We start from the raw sequence: 20,088 nt of genomic DNA on the forward strand, positions 1-20,088 counted from the left end.
ATTGATCCAGAACGTGATTTGACAGGATGTTCTTATTTCCACCAAAATAAAAGCCTGTCATCATTTAGTCACAGGTCAGTCCACACTCGACTAATCCACTTTGTAATGAGATGCACCTTCTCTCTGGTTTCCTCTCACCTTCTGTGCTCCTCTCTGAACTCTGACAACAACCACAGTCGCTTCTCTCATATCAAGCCTTCTTAATTAGTGCCTTTAAGTAAATGCAGCACCATATGTACGACTGAATATTCATGTGGGCACAGAGACGGCTGTCCCTGCTACGGCACGAGTTCCACCATGATTTTACCCTCATTATTTTGACATGCTGACAAAAAGTCACACAGCAGAGAGCAGGAAGGAAAGAGCAAAGTCTCTCCTTGGCAAAAGTTCACTTTCTGACAGCTGAAAACGGAGTGACTAACTTTTTGGGATCTGCACAATTTTATAATTTGTAAATTTCGGTTTTTAGAAATGTCAAATTCAACAAAGTTTAGTTTAACAATATCCTGAATTCATTTAGTTCTGTTCCTTTTAATACATGGAAACTTAAGGATTTTTGTTTTTTAACAATTCTGCCTTCCTGAGTTCCCAAAAGTGTCAACTTCAGTTGAATGTTGATTTAGGGACTCAGGCTGGTGGAACCATTTTAAAGTTGCATAAGTGACTAGAATTGGATTTTCTGGTGCGAATATAGTGTTGAAGGTGAAGGTGGCAGGTTAAAACAAACTGCATGTGTATTTTATATAAGAAATACAACATCCTTTTTTGTGTATGATTTCATATAAATTACTATTTGTATCTGTAATAATGATGTTTTAAGTTAAGTTTTTAACATTATGGGAATAATTGTATCCCCATATTATTATGTAAATTATATGTAAAGTTTCATATTTGATAGAAATGAGCTGCTGTCCACTCTTTTTTACAGAATAGTCAAGATCAGTTTCAGGAGTCAGAATGGCAGCATGGACAGAACAAGCGATGTTGCAAGAGGCAGCAGTAACAAGCAGCAATGTGTGCGTGCGTGTGTGTGTGTGTGGAGGGGGAGTGAATGGAGAAAAAAAACATTTGATTGGTGTCTGTGCTGGGGAAAGGATGTAGGGTGAAGATAGAAAAGCAGAGCAGCTCCAGTGCTGACAGTGCAGCCTGTCCTTCACCTCGCCGCTCCTCTCGCTCTTCAACACCTTCAGCAGCCTTTTGGTTGGATGAGCTCCAAGTGCAGCCAAGGTCAGAAGAGCACTGCCATTCAACACTTGTGTTTGTGTGAGTGTGTGTGTAAGGTAGTGTGTAGGGGAGGGTGTAGGAGAACGGCAGGTAGTTCAGCCTTGTGTGCAAGCACAAACATAAGCCAAGATCTATGTGCGTATTAGTTGCTGTGGCAACTGAAAAATAAAGTAACAAAGGCAGCGGCGTAACAGTTTGCTCATTGTTTCTGTCTTTGTTACACCGCGTTTGACGTGGGGGTGTGTGTTTTCAGGTGCGTAAAGTCACAACATCCTGGTGCACCTACAAACTCACGACATACATCTGTATTTTTACTGTGTCATAAAACATATATCATACAACAGAACTGCAATTCAACAATGATATGATATTAAAAGAACTGTTCTTCAAGGTGCTCATAAATTATTAAAAATTAAATATGCTCTTCAAAACATACTTTATTGAAAGGACTTTTCCAAAATAAGGCAATAAGGCAAAAACGAGAAAAAAATAAAACCAAATCTTCTTAATCATTTCAATTTTATGCTGTTTTATGGACTGGGTAGTTGCGATTGTAATGTCCCATGTCCTTATTGTATGTATTCATGATGTGTCAATACCAGCTGTCACCAGGAAAGGGCGGGATAAACCCTGGACAAATTGCCCAGTCACTGTATGACTAAATATAAAGACAAATAACCATTTACACTCACACACAGTCAGTAAGCATTGGTGTTCAGTGGTAGAATTCTCACCTGCCACGCGAGAGGCCCGGGTTCGATTCCCGGCCAATGCAAACAATTTAAAATGTCCCTGTGGCCCAATCACTTAGAGTTTAAACCCATATGTTGCTGGTTCAACCCCGCCCTTGGATGACATTCTGGCTGCTGTAGTTCCTCAAATTTCCCTTTCAAGTGGTTCCGTAGTGTAATGGTTATGATGCCTGCTTACATATCGACCTTACACGCAGAAGGTCCTGGGTTCAAGCCCCAGAGAAATCACATCATCCCTCGGTGGCTCCAAGAAACGACAACTTCCCTAGTTATACACAGAGCAAACAGGAATGACCGAAGCAAACCCAGACACACGGGGAGATCATACAAACTCTATACAGAATGATCACCCTTTGGATAAAGTAAGAGAAAATGGGATTGGGCTAGCTCACCAATTTTGGTGCATTTAAATGCAATGACGATTAAAGCAGTCGGAGTCATTGCAAAGTAAGAAAGTAGAAGCAAGATAAAGATGCCACGTTCTAATATTCTGGGAACAAGTGTCCAAAACGTTCATATAAAACACGTTCGGACCATGACGGAGGAAATGTGTGCCCAACTCAAAGAGTGTGGCATTTAAACTGTGTTCATAGCAACTCCTGCCAGAAGACAGTCTGCAAACAGACGGTTGGACTTGTCTTAAATCCGTAAAGATAACAAACACTCTTCACCCAAATATGTCCAGTCCTTATAGACACAATGAAAGAAAGCAATGCTAATTACTATGTTTCCATTATACCGAAGAAATGGCTGGAAAAAAATGTCACATAAAACTCCACAAACCTTTTTATTGGCAGAACAAACTGTATCAAACTTCTTCCTGTCGGCGGTTCAGGTTTTTTCCAGGGTGACACAGTACACCAGCCTTCTCTCTAGATATGTTATTACCCAATGGGAAATGTTTATTTCTAGAAATTGAGTGGGGAACACATCTGTATATATAACGAAGACATGCTGGACACCAGGTGTGTTCTATTGACTAAGGGACCTTGAAACTTTCTTATCATTACCTAGAAAGAGTTTATGAATTGTTAGCGGATGATTATTTGTTCCGATAACAGCAGCTGAATCCGATGATGGATTTCTCTTCAGCGGTAAATTAATCTGGCCTTAAAACAGTCCTGTTGTGCCATAAACCATGCTCTGGAGTGGGAGGCCGAGGAGACAGTGGTTTGGCAGACACAGATAAACTGAGTGTTGTCCATCATGCTTCTCTCACACTAGAGGGATTACAGTTGAGGCTAAGTAAGATTTACCATCTCGTTACTTTTTCTTTTTTTTTTCTCCTGTCACCATGAACACATCTCTGCACGAATTATGATTAAAGTGGATATTTTTGTTTGCCTATTTGGTGTCCCTTGATTGTCATTGTATATCCCCTCCAAAAAACAAACAGTGCATATAGAAAAACATCAAAATCGGACCAAATTTGCACCTCACCTTTTTCCTGAGGTCATTTTGGTCCGGCCTTTGGAATTGGCTCCACCGACGTCAAAGCTCTAGACAGTAGTTCATAAACACATGGACAGAGGCAGAAAATGAAATTGAGTCAGACAAAGGAGGAAGAAACATAATAAACAAGCAGAGAAAGAAAGGTTTCAAATATTTTTGGAGTCTGCTGAAAGTTTTCCTCTAATGAACGCACAAGGAGGCGTCTCTGACTTCTCGCAATGAAATATAAAACTCTAATTAGTATTCTCTGCAGTTTGTGCAAAGCAACTGTCAAGGCCACAGAGGAAATATGAAAAGGATGCTTTTGTGGTTTGCTTCATTTGACTCCACGTCCATTGAAATTTGTTCACCTCCACCAGTCAACTAAATGTCTGTGAAGTAATTTGACCTTTGATCCTTTCTGAGCAGAGTTCATTGAGAACAAACCAGCAAGGGTTTTTTAAAGACACAGACTACAGTTGATGTTGGAAAAGAAAGATTCTGCCTTCAGAAACATTTTCACTGTAGTGGGGCCCAGGTTTTAGTCACTATAGTCACCAAACAACCTTTATTCCTATAAATCCTATATTTAGAAATACTTCTTTTAGTAAATAAAGAGTTGCTGTAGAAGAATGAGACATTTCTCCATTTGTTCTTTAGAGGCTAATATGTTTGTTGTTTTAAAGTAGATTTGTTTTGTATTTTGGTTGTATTTTAGTGTGTTCTAAATTTAGACAGGTCTCTAAAAGACCGTTTTTATCTCAATTGGAATTCAGGTTAAATAATGACATGTAATGTAACATTAATGTAAGTTATTTAAAGGGACTCACATAGAACATAGTCAGTTGTTATTTTCAGGTCCTGGAAACTTTGAAGGCAACAGGAAACTAGACTTCAAGTAAGACCTTCAGTACCATACTCTCAAGACACCAGCAGCTCACAAATCAACAAGAGACAAAAAGTAATGGTAATATTAAAATAAAAAACAAGCACAGTTGATGGAGTGGCTCACAGCTGGTATATATCCTGACAGCATCAGCACAAAGACTTCACCTCAGAACATTGATGCAAACGTTACCATTTACACACCTGCAACCAATCACACACATCAAGCAGCAAGAGAGAGAGAGAGAGAGAGGGAGCAGTCTGGGAAAAACATCATAACTCATCTGTGACTCTCTTCAATGTCATTTTCACAATTACAATCTGTCCTGGAAACATGTTTGACTGGTGACCACAAGCTGACCCTCAGGGGGAATGAAAATCATCGAGTTATTATGTACTGTTGCTTAAACCCTTTTTTATTGCTATAACTTAGTCTTAAGGTGCACATATTTAGCGACCTTTGAGCTAATGGGTATGGCTCCTTGATGTCTAAATGAAATGGTAATTCCATGCCGTGGTGAATAAAACACAAAGGTCTGATCACTGCTGAATTCTTTACACACCTGTTTAACAGACCTGTTCTGAACAGAAGGGATTTTATGCCTTTACCTTTTAATGGTAATGAGCTACTGGGTTAGCACTAACAGCAGTTTAGTTGTAAAGGATGTATTGGAGACATAACAAAATCAAGATTTTAGGATTACCAGGATTAGGCTAAAGAAGGCTATAGTGAGGTAGTCTGGTTATTGTTAACATAACATATTATACTGTGAAATGATAAGATAAATATAAAATATTCATGTTAAGATTTGTATAAATTGTTTTAATGAAAATCAACAACTTTGAACAACTCTTTTCATGCCAATCCTGTTTGTGTTTGTTGGTGTTTGATGGCTCAATGTTGTGCTATTGCACTTTTGAGGCTGGATTCTTAACCCCATACCCACAGTTTACTGACTGATCTATAGATGAACTTTCGGGTCTGATGTTTTTATCTCTTTTATATATTATAATTTCTTTTGTCTTGCTCCCTTTTACACCCACAAAACAACGATATAACCAGATTTAAATAAAGACGTAATGACTAAGAATACAATGACCCTAATCTAATATGAACAATATTGGTTCAATGACACACACACCCCACCAAACAGATATGGTGATTCTAAACTAAAGCAATAAATAAATCATAGTATTTTTGCTCCAATTCTAATAATTAGAATCATGAATATACTACGGATTTTAATACCGACCTTGAAATGTTTCATTTATATCACCTTTTTAATGAGGTCACACAGTGTCTTATTCATTAGGACTTTATATACAAACTGCCAGTCCTTAAAATGTTATCTCCTCGGTCATATTTATGGTCCCTATGATCCAGTGTATAAACCAAGGCAACTGAAAGTACCATAAACCAAGTCCTAGCTGAAAAGTAACATGTAGTACAACATACAGTAACTAAATTCCTAGAGTGCAGATGTCTAAGTTAAGTTCATGTCACATGTCTTTGTGTTTACATTCTTTATTGTCTTTATAATGAGTAATATTGAATAAAAAAAGCTTTAATAAAATAATAATAAAAACAAAAACAAAATAAAATAAAAGTCCAAACGTGGATTGGCTTCATACTGTACGCTGTGCAGCTGAACTCATTGATCTCTGGTTGTTTCACAGAGCAAAAAAAATCAATATTTGTCATTCTGTATGTCAGGAGTAGTAGGAAACAAAGCCATTACATTGTGTGTGGAATTCCAAGATGATGACATTTCTGCCATGATTACTGTCTCTGGATACAACCGTATCAATTTCAAACGATGATGTTTCTGTTTTAAATTCAGATTAATTTAACTCAGGGGTGATCAGTAGATATGTTGTGTTCTACTAATATATCACAAAGGAAATCCTGACTTATTTGAATAAATAAAAAAATATAATTTTATAGTGTGTTGTAGTGACCATATGCTGTAAGAACTGAATTGTATCGTGCCATACTTGCACTTAATCAGTACCCCTGCTCCCAAAATAAAGCCAAAAAAATGTGGACACCTCTGATTTAACTGGACCCGATCGAGTATGTTTTTATACACAAGGCCTTTGTGTTAACAACATACACAAGGAAAGGTGTAAAAAAAACAGGTAATAAAACAGATGTAAAGACATACAGTCACTATTGTCCCATCATTGCTATAACCCACAGCTGTCTTCATCTCATTCACTCCTAAATGTCATTCTTAGCTCCATCTTCTCCTTGAGGATCGAGCCTGGTCGACCATAGAGCACTTCATCACCCAGTCAGCTCCACACAACAATACTCTCGTTTTCACAGCCTTGAGCTGTCAATGCATCAGCCCGCAAATAAATAAGTAATGGGGGTGTGTATTTGCATGGTAGGCTGAGATGTTTTCCACCTTGACGAGCCCTAGGGGAAACAGTAGCAAACCCGTCCTGGTATGGAGCTCCTCTAATTAGCCACTGTCCATCATCACACAAACCTCTGTATCGCGCTGCACACTCAGGGAAATATGGGTTACTGGCACAGTAGCACCCCACCCACCTCCACCTCCAGCACTGCCACCGTAATGTTGCCTCCTAGTATACAAGAATTCCGAGGCATGCTCCAGGGCAACAGTTAATTAGCAGCTAGTGAATGGCATCCTCCCGCTCTGGGTCCACATCATCCCATGTCTAGGGAGACGTACACCTCCACACAGACCCACACTAACCTGCACCTCCACTCAAACTGGCAGACATTAACCTCCTTTCTCCTTTAATACATTTATACTTTTTAACATTGCCATGGTCATTAACATCCATCCATGGGTGTGTGTCCTCATCTATGTCTTCACGGCTGAGTGTGTTGGTTTTGACATATTTGGTAGTGCATTTTTATTCAGTACACTGACATAGGAATACTGCATGCAAACCATTTCCCTGAGGGGAAAATTAAAAAAGCACCAACAATCCAACCAGCTGATAAACCAGCCAATTAACCAACTCATCGACTGATTGACTGACTGACCGACTGACTGACCGACTGACTGACTGACCGACCGACTGAGTGACTGACTGACTGACCGACTGACTGACTGACTGACTGACTGACTGACTGACCGACCGACCGACCAAACAAACAAACATTTCCACATGAAATACAGAAAAATGCATGTACTGTGTAATCATGAATATACAAATCTATATATCTATAATCTATATACAGTATATCTATATTAAAAATAGTAATAATACTAATAGAAATCAAAAGCACTTGCACAATTATAACAATAATAATAGTAATAAGGTAGCAGCCACGCAGTAGGAGAAAAAACAGACCTTTCTCTATTTTTGTTTTTTTGGACTGAATTCCACCATGTAATTTGATCATATATACAAAATAGCTTTACAATACCTGCTGTTGTTTGCCTCTCTGTTCCAGCAATATACCGAAAAATCAATACACAGCTCTACTGTAATAATCCAATAAAAGTAAATAAAAGTACAAGTCAATATAAAAGGGGTCGAATAAACTTTCAAAGAGATTAGAAACGACAGGCACTTTCAACAGAAGAACTGACACCACAACTGTGATTTATCCACAAACATGATTGTTTCTACTCTGAAGACATGCCCAGCCATAACCTGTTACTAATCACGCAGAAAGTTCACTCCTGTGTCATGTCTGCTGACTTCATTAATGCCTCAGATCCACATCTCAGATTTCTGTTTCCATGGCCTTTAACCATCGGGGTCCACTTCACACCACGTACTGTAGCTGAGGGACACAGACGTTCATGTTAATGGAGCTGGATGATTGGCTCTCTCTCTCTCCCCCCTTTGTCTCTCCCTCTCTCTCTCATTACTCGTCTCTTGAGTCCCTCATTTGTTTCACATGCTCTTCATAAGAAACAATAAACTGACCCCTTTCTCCTCACCCCGGGTGCTTCCTCCAGGGAGACGCAGGGCCTCTGAAAGACAGATGTGTGCGAAGCACTGAAAAGGAGTGTATTACTGAGAGGCTCCCACTAATTAAGCATGCGTGTGTGAGTGTGTATAATAGTCTGGCCCTGATAAGTGTTTGTGTAAATGTGATCACATGTGTGAGTGTCTGTGATCCGTTTTCAATTAGTCCCTCGTAGCTCCGAGGCATGACAAATGTTTTGGTGGGCTGACTCCTCAGTTGATGCTGCTGAAAGGACCTCCATCTGCTGCGGGGGGATTACAATGAAGCTGGACGGTCCGAAACAGAGGAGCGCGGCGCTGACTAAAGGACACCAGCATCAATAGGTTGATAGCAGCGGGGGATGAAGGGCTATTAGGGACAAATTGTGCTGCAGGGTCATAAGAGAGACATAGTGAGATTGTTAGTGATGTGGTCCAACAGCTGGAGCACCGTAAGTAAAGTGCACAGACACGTTCATGAGGATTTTGAAACGTGTGTTCACTGCAGAATGTGTTTTAATACCAGGCAAGTTTTGTTTGTAAAAAAAAAAAAAAGTATTTTCAAATGTTTAATGTACCCCATTCTGTCATCTCTCCAAAGAAGTGTCATATGTAAAACCGTAGTCGTATTAAATCAGAATAACCCCCGTCCAAGGCTGTTTTTAATTTAAGGCTCTGACATTGGTTTCGTTGTTTTAGTTACTACATTAAAATAAACATCAGAACACTGACAGTCCATTCAAAATTGCTATGGATGTATAAACAAATCCAAACCAAGAATCCAATCTAAATTATTTGTTATTTTAAGTCAGAATTCTCTCTAATGTTCAGTTCCTTTGACTGTGGAACATTCCTGGGGTTAGAGTTGCTGGAACTATAGCTTCCATTTTTTGGGATGTATACACGGTAACGTCTTTGCTGCGAAGACTGACCTTGAAAAATGTTGTCAGTCATGTCATGTTCAAGACTGAACTTTTCAGGTTCTTTTTATTTATATATTTTAATTTTTCACCATTTTCAGTTGGTAATTCTATTTTATTTAAGCCTGTGTTGTAGACTGTTTATACACCAAAGGTGTATTTTTAGATTTGTTCGCTGTTTTTAGTACTTGGTCACATGAGGCAGCTGCTTTTACTTTATGCTGCCAATGAGCACTGTTGCCTGATTTAAATGAAACATTGATTTTGCTCAGATTGTCCTTGGGAGCAGCACTTAACACTTATTAATTGATTTTCAAATGGGTTTTGCATTCACTGATGTCTGATCAACTGTTCTTGTGGAAAGCAACAGTTTGAAAAGCTTGGAAAAAGTTTTGCACGAACGAAGGGACAAATGGACGAACAACGCGAGCTGTTACTTTTACCCTTCCCTGATGCAGCTGTCAGTAAATTGTTAAAAACCTAAAGAGGTGTGAATGGACCTCCCAGCTGTGAAAGCAGATTAACGCTGTGGAAAAAGGCATTTGGACATGACGGAGACTCTGTTTAACATGGTTATGGATGGATGTCTAAAGTGAGGGTTATTTGCCCTCCAGGGGACAAAAATGAGGTTCAGGTGGACAGATTTCCCAGATGTTAAGCTGCACATGTCTCGCTGCTGGTCACACGAGACACCCAAGTATCAGCCAGGAGACATGTTTTTAGGGTTTGGAGGAGTGGAAGTTGTCAGCAGTGTGCTATGAAACCCATTCACTGCAGTTCTGCTGCACAGTTCACGCAGGTCAGGGGGATTTATATATATATTTATATATTGGCTGAACTTGTCACATAGGGTGTATTTTCACTTTTCTCTCTTTGAATTGGACACAAGAATGAGGAGCTGTGATGGGATACAGAGTTGTAGTGGTGTGTAGCGCTGCAGCACGTCACGAATGTCTGGGAAACAAATTCCATATTTTTATATCATGGGGAGTGAAGCCTGTCCAGTTCTAGAGTCTGAACACTGGTTGTCAGTTTATATGTTTGACCTTTTTATAAAAAAAAATACCATTTTGAAACATAATTTATTAAGATTTGAAAAAATCCCCCCCCCCCCCCCCCCGGTATTTCATTTACCAGCTCACTGATACCTATTTGAATAGAGACCTGACACAGTGACAGTAAAACAAAAAATGCACATTTTTCTTGTTTTTCTGGTACAGAATTTGTAGACTGTAGATCCCAAAGAATAGGAGCACTTTTCAACAGTTCAGCTCTCTTACACTTTAGCTCCACAGCTCGGTTGTACACATCTCTTTCCATTCTCGTGTAATGTATACAGATACAGATGTGTTAGCCCTAACGTTGAGTATATTTGTGAGTGCAGTTTCCCTGGCAGCTCTGTAAACACACGTGTCCATCTTGTAAATATGGCCATGAGGCTGTGATGTCACTGTAACTCCCACCACTGGTATCACCTTTCTTTCACTTTCAACGTTCATTTTGCTGCATGATAAAAAAATTACTATGCATTAGGGGGAAAAGTTTGTAAAAACCTGAAAAGTAATACATAGGTTTGTATGTACTTTACCTCATCAATATATATGATGCATGATAACTTCAAAATGTGTAAAGTTTTTTTTCTTCTCATTTCTAAACAGTAGGAGTACAACATGACTCATGTCAATGGAGAACAGTTTCAGCAAAAGCTATTTCTGTTTTGCTCGTGGATTTAATTCATATTCAGTTCTTTTCATCATATGTGAACATATTGTAGCCAATCTACACATGTCGTAACAGGATAATACAATGTGGAGAATATTAAAGTTAAACAGAAACATACCAGAGTCCTGGGGACTTTAAAAGAATCATTCTCTATAGTCTTTGTTTGTTTCAGCAATTCTGCATCTGCTAGTTATTCTCCCACATAAGAACATATGCTTTTGTATTGTGTAATATTTGATAAATTTGATAATAGAGTTATGGATAAAGCAAGTTTGACATATAATACAGTCTTTTCTGGCTATTTCTGGCTATTATGCAGGCCTTGTGTGTGTGTGTGTGTATGTGTGTGTGTGTGTAGGAGGGCTGGTGGTGGTAGTGGTTGTGTGTGTGCCTGCACATGTCTGTTAGGGCCAGCGGTTTGTGGACTTTCCGAGTGCGGCCTCCTAAAGCCCAGCTGACTCTATAAATACTGTGTGGAGCTTTATAGAAGTGTGGTTGTCATTAATGTGGCTGCCTTTCCTCCATTACTCCTCTGCTGAACTGACACACACTCTGTTACTCACAAATAGCAGCCTCTCAAGTTACAAAACCAGGGGCCCACACTCTACTGTACCTGATTGAGTCAGATGCAAAATTACAGGGGATTAAAATGTACCACTATATGCAGACGATATACAGGCAAAAAAAACCCCGGTATGTTACAATGTACTTTTAAGGAGAAAGTTTGCTTTGCTTTAAGTTTTTTGCCTGAAATGTAATTAGATACATGCCTGCAATATAATTCAAATCCAACAAATCCAACAAGCTCTGACACATTAATAATAAATTCTATATTTCCTTGTGACATTTTATGAGCAGATTTTCTAATTCAATTTTTTCCAAATGTGTTAAAAAAATGATAATCTTGAGACCTTAATATTTTGTGTTCTCTCTCACTGCCCGCTTCACAGGACAGACAGAAAAAAGAAAAAAAAAACATGAAAGAAGTGGAGGCCATGATGGAGCAGGCCTGAGGGTAAGCAATGAAACGTCTCTCATGCATAGAACCTGCCTGTCACTCACATGTCACGGAGGGGGGGCAAACCCCTGCTGGAGATTAATTACTTAGTGGCATTCACAGAGGGAATTTGGGGATTTTTCTCGCCAGTCCAATTTGGCGGACACAAACCTTCTGCCTGGGGGATATTTCTACTCTCCAGGCTCAGCTCTCCCAATATACCTGCTTGCTCTTTTAATGGATTCATGTCCGTTGAAGTGTTAACAGGATGGAGAGAAAAAAAAAATCACTTCTGAGCGGCTTTGAACTTGAGCCTATACTTCATGAAGTCAAACATAAAAAAGTTAACGAAAACTGGAAGTGCAAGTGCTGCACATGTGAAAGTCTGCACTTTTTATGAAACTTAGAAAGATGGAATTAAAAACATTTATATATATATAAAATATATACAGTATTCACTTAACTCTTATTTCACCTTTTGTAGAAGATGATGTAGAATTCACCCAATGCATATTGGGTGAAATGTTTCAAATTGTGTGTAGGTAAACAAACTCAGACGCCAAAATAAACATAAATAAATACAATAAATGCAAAAATAAATAAAACCCTCCTCTGTTGATTCATTTTTACATCGACACTTTAGCACACCCTGTTGGTTATACAAGGAGGAACACTCATTATTGCAGACATTCAACTTGGTGTATTAATGTTGGGTAAAATGACAGGCAGTACTGCCAAAAACACAGTGTAACACAGAATGTAGATTCTCAGCTGTGTGTTTTGTTTCCACCTACTTCTCATGTCATGTGCTGTCATGTGTCTTTGTCTTCAGGAAGCATCGGTTGATCATTAATAAAAACTGTCCTTCACCCACGTGTCTCCATTTCTGCTCCATTTCATTATGGAGGCTGGAAAATTATTCCGTGATTTTATCTTTTTACCACTGACATCCGAGTCAGAATAGGGAAGAGATCGCAAGGTAATTTCTTCAATGACCATCGGGGTCATATACAAGGGCACATACATCCTTCTCCTCCTCCTTTTCCTCCTCCTCCTCCTCTCCCTTATCTTTTGAAGTCAACACCACCTCTCTGTACAGTAGGGAATCATTTACAGGTGTATTAAACCTGTCACTCTGTTACTGCACAATAGGGGTGGATCAAGGCTAGTGTGTGTGTGTGTGTGTGTGTCTATGCAGGGAAAAGAGATGAGAGTGTGAGACTGCATGTAATTCTATGGTGTGTCTTCTTTGCCTATAGCCTCTGTAGTAGTGAGGATATGAGTCAGATCCACTTGTGTACAATGGTGCTTTGTGAGTGTGTCAGACAGGAATGTGTATGATGGGAAGGTTGAACCATGCCAGATGGTCATAAGTGTCAGAGGACTTTGGATCTCATAACTCTGCTCTTCCTTCTTTTACCCCTCTCGCCTGCATTTTTCTTTGCCTTTCTTCACCTCTTTTTGTGTCTAGCTCTTCTTCTACCTCTCCTTCCTCCTCTGACTCAGTGAAACCTCTCCCTACCCCCCTCCCCCACTGTCACAAAGGAATGTGACCCTTCCAAAGTTGAAATGATACTTTGAAGTATGATGTTACACCTTTGACATATATATCCTGACAAAGGTGTCCAGCGATTGGGGGAGGAGACCATAGTAGTATTCGACTGAAGTCTTTGAAAAACGTAAAATACATATTACCCTAGGATTATTATTATTATTATTTGCAATCCCTTCATACAAATGATAACTACTGAATGGACTACAGTATAAGACATACATGGTACTATTCTTAGTTATGACCAGAATATTCTTCAGTTCCCTCCCACTACACAAGTTGTGGTCTGGGGCAGAGGTCGTGACCTGCCCTGGCCCCAGAATACTTGAATTATTTCCATCTCTTTTATTAACCTTTTAGATGATTTAGTGATAATGGTTTAAGTTGTGTAAAATCCCCTCTGGTAAGATATACCAAAGTAAAGTTAAAGTTTTTTTAAACATTTTACGGTCTCATCTGTTTTTTTCACCTATTCATTATCAGCAGAAAGCTACAGTGACAAATATAGAAAAACCTAGAATGCAGGCAGGCCAGTCAGGCCCACACCCACTACAGAGCAATCTGTAAGCATTCAATATGTACAGCAGCTTTTATCTAGTTTCAAGACTTTTCAGGTACGTCAAAAAACGTTTATACAGCTGCCAAAAAAAAATCTTTCTTTTGATGTTGAATGTTTCCAAAATTCTTTAAGCCAAAATGATTTCTCTACTGTTCAGTGGAGGCCAGTTTGGCATAAAATGAAACTATTTAGAGCTTTTTCTGGAGACCATACTTCTAAAGTGTATCAGGTTGTTTTAGAGTCAACACAAAACAACAAGGTTGGCTAAAAATCTAGTGATCTCACTGTCCTCTGGCCTGTCAGTGCAGTATCCACTCACCACTGACTAAACAAAACAAAACAAAAAAGATAAAGCGTTGTCTGTAGAAAACAAATAACATCATCATGGCAGAATTAAAAAAAAAAACTACACACAAGATCGAAGCAAAATGACACGTCAGTGCCTCCAAGCAGCAACACGCTCATGGGTGAAATCGACCACATAAGGGAAAATGCTAAATTTAAACCTTAAACATGGCTCCTACAGTAGGCTGAAAGTCCCGAGAATAAGCACAATAATAAATTTTAAAAAATGAGCCTGTGAAGTACTATATTTCAAAGGGCCCTTGAAAAACAGCCCATTGTCAACAAATGCCGAACGATGACATATAATATTGTGAGATATACAGTACATTGTACAAACAGTGCTCACATAGAGATTTATCGCAGTGCTGCTGGTGACATTATTTACAAGAAAATCCTGTCAGCTCCTTGATGTATGGATTCCACTGCCCTGCTATAAATCTCACACAGCAGTTTGAGTCACCAAACTGCGGCTGTGATTATTCACTTGGCTTGTACGTTCCAGCAACATTACTCGTAATGAGTTTTTTTCTGTATTCAAACTTGAACTTCAAAGTGCTGCATTTGCTGCATGCTATCAGATGATAATATCATTGGTGTGGAGATTTTCCTAAAGTCTGAAAATGCACATCATTTTCTCAGTGCAATATATACAACATGATACACTGCTGCTGCAGTCATTCTGGGAGTGACGGTGAAAATGTAACAAATTTAAGAGAAAAACGTTGTAAAGGAACAGCGTATTTCACAGCTTAGATACATCAATAAAGCTTAATTAATGTTCTAAAGAAACTGTTGTGTACGGTCTGCAGGCGGGACCTGAACGCAACACGCAACACAGATCGGGTACAGAGGTTTATATGTAATATCATGAAATAAAGGAACGTGAACTCCTTGTCATCGTGACACAGCACACCACTGCACACAACCAAATGTGACCTCTATTTTTAACCCATCACCAAAGTGAACAGTGGGCAGCAGTGAGTGGGGACGATACCATGCTCAGAGCAACTCAGTGGCAACTTGGCAGCTGGTGGACTCGAACCTGAAGCTGCCCCAGCCACCACTGCCCCTGAAGAATATCTAACAGAAATTGAGCCTTAACTCAGGGGAAAAGACCACTCAGGCACAGAGATGGAGGAAACAGAAGGAAAAGCATGACAGGAGGCACGGGGAAACAGACCTGGAACACCTTAGAACGGAACAACAGCAAACAACAACAGGAACAATAACCACAATAGTGGTAAGTTGTGGTAAGCTAAAGTTGTTTACAGTGAACCAATTTAACCAGTCTATGAAAAAGTATTTGTGCTTCACAGTGATCAAAGCTACACTAAGACCTGAGTACTAATTTAACATTTTGTATATTTTAATTTCTAGGCGTTTTTTATTGTATGAAAAGCTTTACTAGTACAATGACAAACTGTACAGCCATGAAGCTGACACTGGTGGTGATAAAAGAAATCACTTGATTTTTATAACAAAAACAGTGCTGATAAGCTAAGTTACAAGTTATAATGATAATAGTAGTAATAATTATAATTTGGTGTATTGATTTGTGACTAATAATGATGTTTATTATTGACAGTAGGATCTAGCGATCTTTTATGTACTTTGAGCTCCACCTTGTGGAGGTTTGTTTCATTTTTCTTTTATGCAGCATTTTCGACGACCCATGCGGCGCAGTACTGCCCTCTACTGTTAGAATGGACATATGCATCTTCAGAACACCACAATAAACTGAATACGTTAGTTATATCAATATAATCAAATTAATTCAAAGTCAACATAGCTTTATTTTCCTTAGAAAGTCCTCAAAACAGAATGAAACAACATAACTAATAACAGATTGAGTGTTTTCTTCAGAATCCATAAAAATAAATAATAAGACAAGACAAGTCAAAAATAATAATCCCTGACAATAACTTAATTCATATATACCCTCTGCTGTCTTTTAAGTGTCTTTTCTGTAACATGGGACAGCTTCTACCTTAAATAAGCCAAAAAAAAGAAAGAAAAGAAAAGAAAATAAGTACATTTCAAATATTTCCTAATTAAAATAAAATGCTCAAATCTGACCCTTTCTTTTACCATTTCAAATTGTTTAATAGCCTGGCTTCTATAATAAAAACCCCTTTATACCTTATACCTTATAGTTGAGTTTTCAACATGACTGGTCAATGTTTTAAGTACGAAGTGTGTCATAATATTTTGGTGCCCATACTAATCGGGGTACGCGTATGTCCTGGTCAGGGAAAATCTCATTCCAGCAGTATTCAGGTGAGAGCAGCTTGGTCGGTTTGTTGTCAAAAAAGAATCTATTCAGATGACTCTCGTCGTGCCACAAAGCTTCAACGTTTCTTATTTTGTCCACCATGATGTTTTCGTAGCAGGTGTCTGTCAAATTCTTCACGTTCTCCCATGATCCTCCAAAGACTGCAGCGTGGTAATATAAGTCTCCAACTTTCATGAACGCCTTGGATTGAGGGTTTTTGTCAAAGGTGTACCTGTACTTTGGATATCTATAAAACTGGGAATGGATCATGGCCACAGAATCACCCAGAGCCTCTGAGCCGAACCTGCCTTTAAACACTTGATCCACATCAAAGCAGTAGACGTATCTGAAGCTGTAACGTATCTCTGATTCTATGATCTCTGATATGGTCTGCATGCGCATCATGGAGATGTCTTGCCACCTATCGTATCTGTCCACCTTGAGAACCTTCATGCTTCGCTTGTGACCAAGCGCAACCTTTGGTACTTTCTCTGGTGTGTCTGTAAACACATAGTATTTCACTGGTAATCCCACCATGAAGTACCTTTCTGCAGAGTTAAGGAAATTCAACAGGTAGACATCCAGATACCTTTACGGAAAAAAACACAAAGAATAATAAAATGTGTAATTAAAAATGACTTGCAAGCAGAAAGCATGTGAACAACACCCGTTACTATTTAAGGTAGGTGTAACTGTTTATACAAAATATATGTCTATATGCTAGAATCTCAATGTCTACCTCAGGCAGGGAGGCGCTACAGCTGACTTTATGTAAATTTGGAAGCACTACAAAGCACTACTTTAAAATAAGTGTACCACCCAGGGTTCAGGTTTAAGCTGTCAATCACTCCATACGTTAGCAACTGAATGGTTGTTGCTATATCTGAGGATTACAGTAGTTGGTAGTATGTAGTATCTGGTTTGAATTACTTTTTATATAGTTTATTTTACAAAAATATATTTCTCTGCTACCAGCTCTCCATAAGGTGACTCAAGCCTTAGCATGATAGCCAAACATTTTTGCAGCAGCAGCTTTACTACATTTTTATTAAACATTGGGAAGCCGTCCAGAAAGCAACGTGTGATAAAAGTTATTATATAACTATTTATTTATTTTTAAAACTTTGCTGTGTTGAAAAATAAAATAAATATGACATTTTGTGGTAATCATAACCACAAAATGTGAAGTCAAATTCTGGGAATATTTGTGCATTTAGGGACAGAGATATACAAATGAAAAGTTCACCTTTCTGGTATTTATTGATTGACATGTAAGTAACACCACTCCTGTTACACCTGTATTCACACTGCTGATTACCAGTCCTTAAACACTGGGTCTTAGACATTTTTTTAATTACTTTTTACTTACTTACCCAGTTATGATAAAGAAAAATATGTGTAGTTTTCAGGTCCTGATTTCAAATTGCTTAGACAAATGAATAACTGTTTGAAAAGTAACACAAACCTGCCAACAGCAAACACAGTGACTGCCACATTGGACCCGAAGTGAATGTGCATTCGGTCATAAACATTTGGGTCAAACATTCCCTCCCACATAATCGGAGCTTTCCAAGAACTTATTGTCGTAACATCTGTTCTGGCTCTGAAATTACAGATACACACAAGAACAATGGTGAGGTAATAGAAACAGAAAATGATTGCAATTTAGTGATTTTGACATTTTTTGACGATCGTTGTCTATGATAATTTTATTATTGTGTAGTACAGTAAGTACAGTAAATATTTACAGTGATTACAGAACAGTCATTCTTACAGATGGGCATCTTAACAATGTGTAGCAAAATGAGAGACTTCATTCCCTACCCATAGTTTAGTGTAATATCAGCATCAAAGAGTTCCTTTAATTCATCATTGTTTGTGGCCCAGTTGCTCAAAGGGACTTTGGAAAAATACCTAAAATGACCATAATCATCATGTTGTTAAAAACATTTTCAAAATTATTATTATCAGAAAAGAATTGTATAGTGTGTCACCAGCAAGAGAGGAAAAAAATGCTTTAAAAACATCATCAGAGAGACGTCTTTACCTTGTATATATGAAGTTGAGGCTGATAACGAAAAAAAAACAACCGCACAGGGTTCCAGCTGTCCTAAGCTTACGAATTAGCACACTGGAAAAAGCAGAAGCAGAAAGCACAAATCAAATCAGAACAAAGCAGGTATTAAATAACATAAATGGTGCCGAATAAGCGGAAAAAAAGTCAAAAAGTCAAATGCAGTGAAACTGGTTTCAAATTTATGGAATATAATGTTGTGCAGTTGACACCTTTTACTGGTTTGCCATCATACAGTAACTTCAAATGACTGTAACTTATGTAAATTTCTACAAAAATGTACCTGATGGATAGCAAATAATGCCAATAATAGCCAATATTCAACATATAAGCCACTCACAATTTTTCCGACAAAAGATTTGCTTTAAAAATTTTTAATTCTGTGCTTCCAAACAAAATCTCTTAAGTTTTGCTGACCTAGCGCTGTATAAATTTGACTACAGAGGACAAATTATATTGCTACATTACCTCATAGCTGCGAATAGGGTTTAACTCTCTCCTTCAGACAAGTAGCATCTGGGGGAAAAAAAGTTTGGAATGACTAAATGCATAATGGGAAAAAAATGCCACCGAAGTTATAATTAGAACCATTGTCAGCCTCTTGCATCAAAGGCGTTTTTAAGATTCTTTTCTCCTAGACAGCCTCACACTTACACTTAATATAAATGTTCAGAGGAACTGAACTGCACAATGAACAATCTTTGAAAAACAAAAATAGAAAAACAAGACTGGACTTTAAATCGTCAGCTTAGCTGATTAGTAAATATCAACAGCTTTGCAAGTTATTTCTCTTTCTGCTTTGTGCTTCGTTCAGAGCGTAATGTTGACAGAGAGAAGAGCCACCGTACAAGAGGAGCGTAAATACAGCAGGCAGACGGTAGAACGCTACACAGCTGAGATTTTGCAGACATGCCTGCTCTCTGCTCAAATACAACGTATGGAAGGAAGGAGAGCAGAGAGCTTCACTGACAGTCAGCCACCAAGGAACAAATCCACAACAATGTATAACATAGTTAGTCCATGGTGCTGTTTGGGGGAAACTTTCTACATTCAAAGCACTGTGAAAAAAATATGGCTTATATATATGTACTGCATGTGTGTATATATATATATATATATATAGGTATATATATATACCTATATATTTACGCACATCTACATAGTAATGCATACACACACAAACACACACATATATTTCTATATAAATTGCCTTCTCAAATAATTAACAATAGCTTACTATTACTGAAATGTAGGGATAAAATATTACTCACAAAGCTTTGAACCAATGAAGATCCAAATGAAGAATCACTACCTGTGATTCTGGTCTACAGTACTCTTAAGTCCCTCCCATTTCCTCTTCCGTCATTGGATAGATCAAATGAACCTCTTCTCTTTTCAACACATTTGTCAACCCCC

The 20,088-nt window shown here is 38.4% G+C and overlaps 1 protein-coding gene, 1 long non-coding RNA gene and 1 other non-coding gene across 7 annotated transcripts in view; 1 reads left to right on the plus strand and 2 right to left on the minus strand.

The window, feature by feature from the left end:
- The window catches only part of LOC112487032 (uncharacterized), an 8,292-nt gene extending 3,864 nt beyond the window's left edge, over positions 1-4,428 (minus strand). The window contains exon 1 of the long non-coding RNA XR_003049739.1: positions 3,417-4,428. This is a non-coding gene — a long non-coding RNA (uncharacterized LOC112487032). The remainder of the gene's footprint in view (positions 1-3,416) is intronic.
- Positions 1,930-1,999, plus strand: trnag-gcc (transfer RNA glycine (anticodon GCC)). The gene has a single exon. It is a non-coding gene; the product is annotated as a tRNA-Gly (tRNA).
- Positions 4,429-16,095: 11,667 nt separating the features above from the next.
- LOC103378785 (alpha-1,3-galactosyltransferase 2-like) overlaps positions 16,096-20,088 on the minus strand; it is an 8,748-nt gene continuing 4,755 nt past the window's right edge. For 4 of the 5 annotated variants that reach the window (XM_008310112.3, XM_017032417.2, XM_017032416.2 and 1 more), the window contains 5 exons: positions 19,141-19,188; positions 18,646-18,729; positions 18,423-18,512; positions 18,064-18,201; positions 16,096-17,187 (listed from right to left, as the gene is read on the minus strand). In XM_008310112.3, coding sequence (XP_008308334.1) covers positions 16,509-17,187; positions 18,064-18,201; positions 18,423-18,512; positions 18,646-18,729; positions 19,141-19,145 — 996 coding nt within the window. In that variant the 5' untranslated portion in view covers positions 19,146-19,188 and the 3' untranslated portion in view covers positions 16,096-16,508. Of the gene's footprint in view, positions 17,188-18,063; positions 18,202-18,422; positions 18,513-18,645; positions 18,730-19,140; positions 19,189-19,943; positions 20,070-20,088 lie in introns of those variants that run through there. The other variant, XM_008310111.3, reaches the window with a different exon arrangement.

Source organism: Cynoglossus semilaevis, chromosome 5, assembly GCF_000523025.1.
Source record: "Cynoglossus semilaevis isolate Cse_v1.0 chromosome 5, Cse_v1.0, whole genome shotgun sequence".
NCBI lineage: Eukaryota > Metazoa > Chordata > Actinopteri > Pleuronectiformes > Cynoglossidae > Cynoglossus > Cynoglossus semilaevis.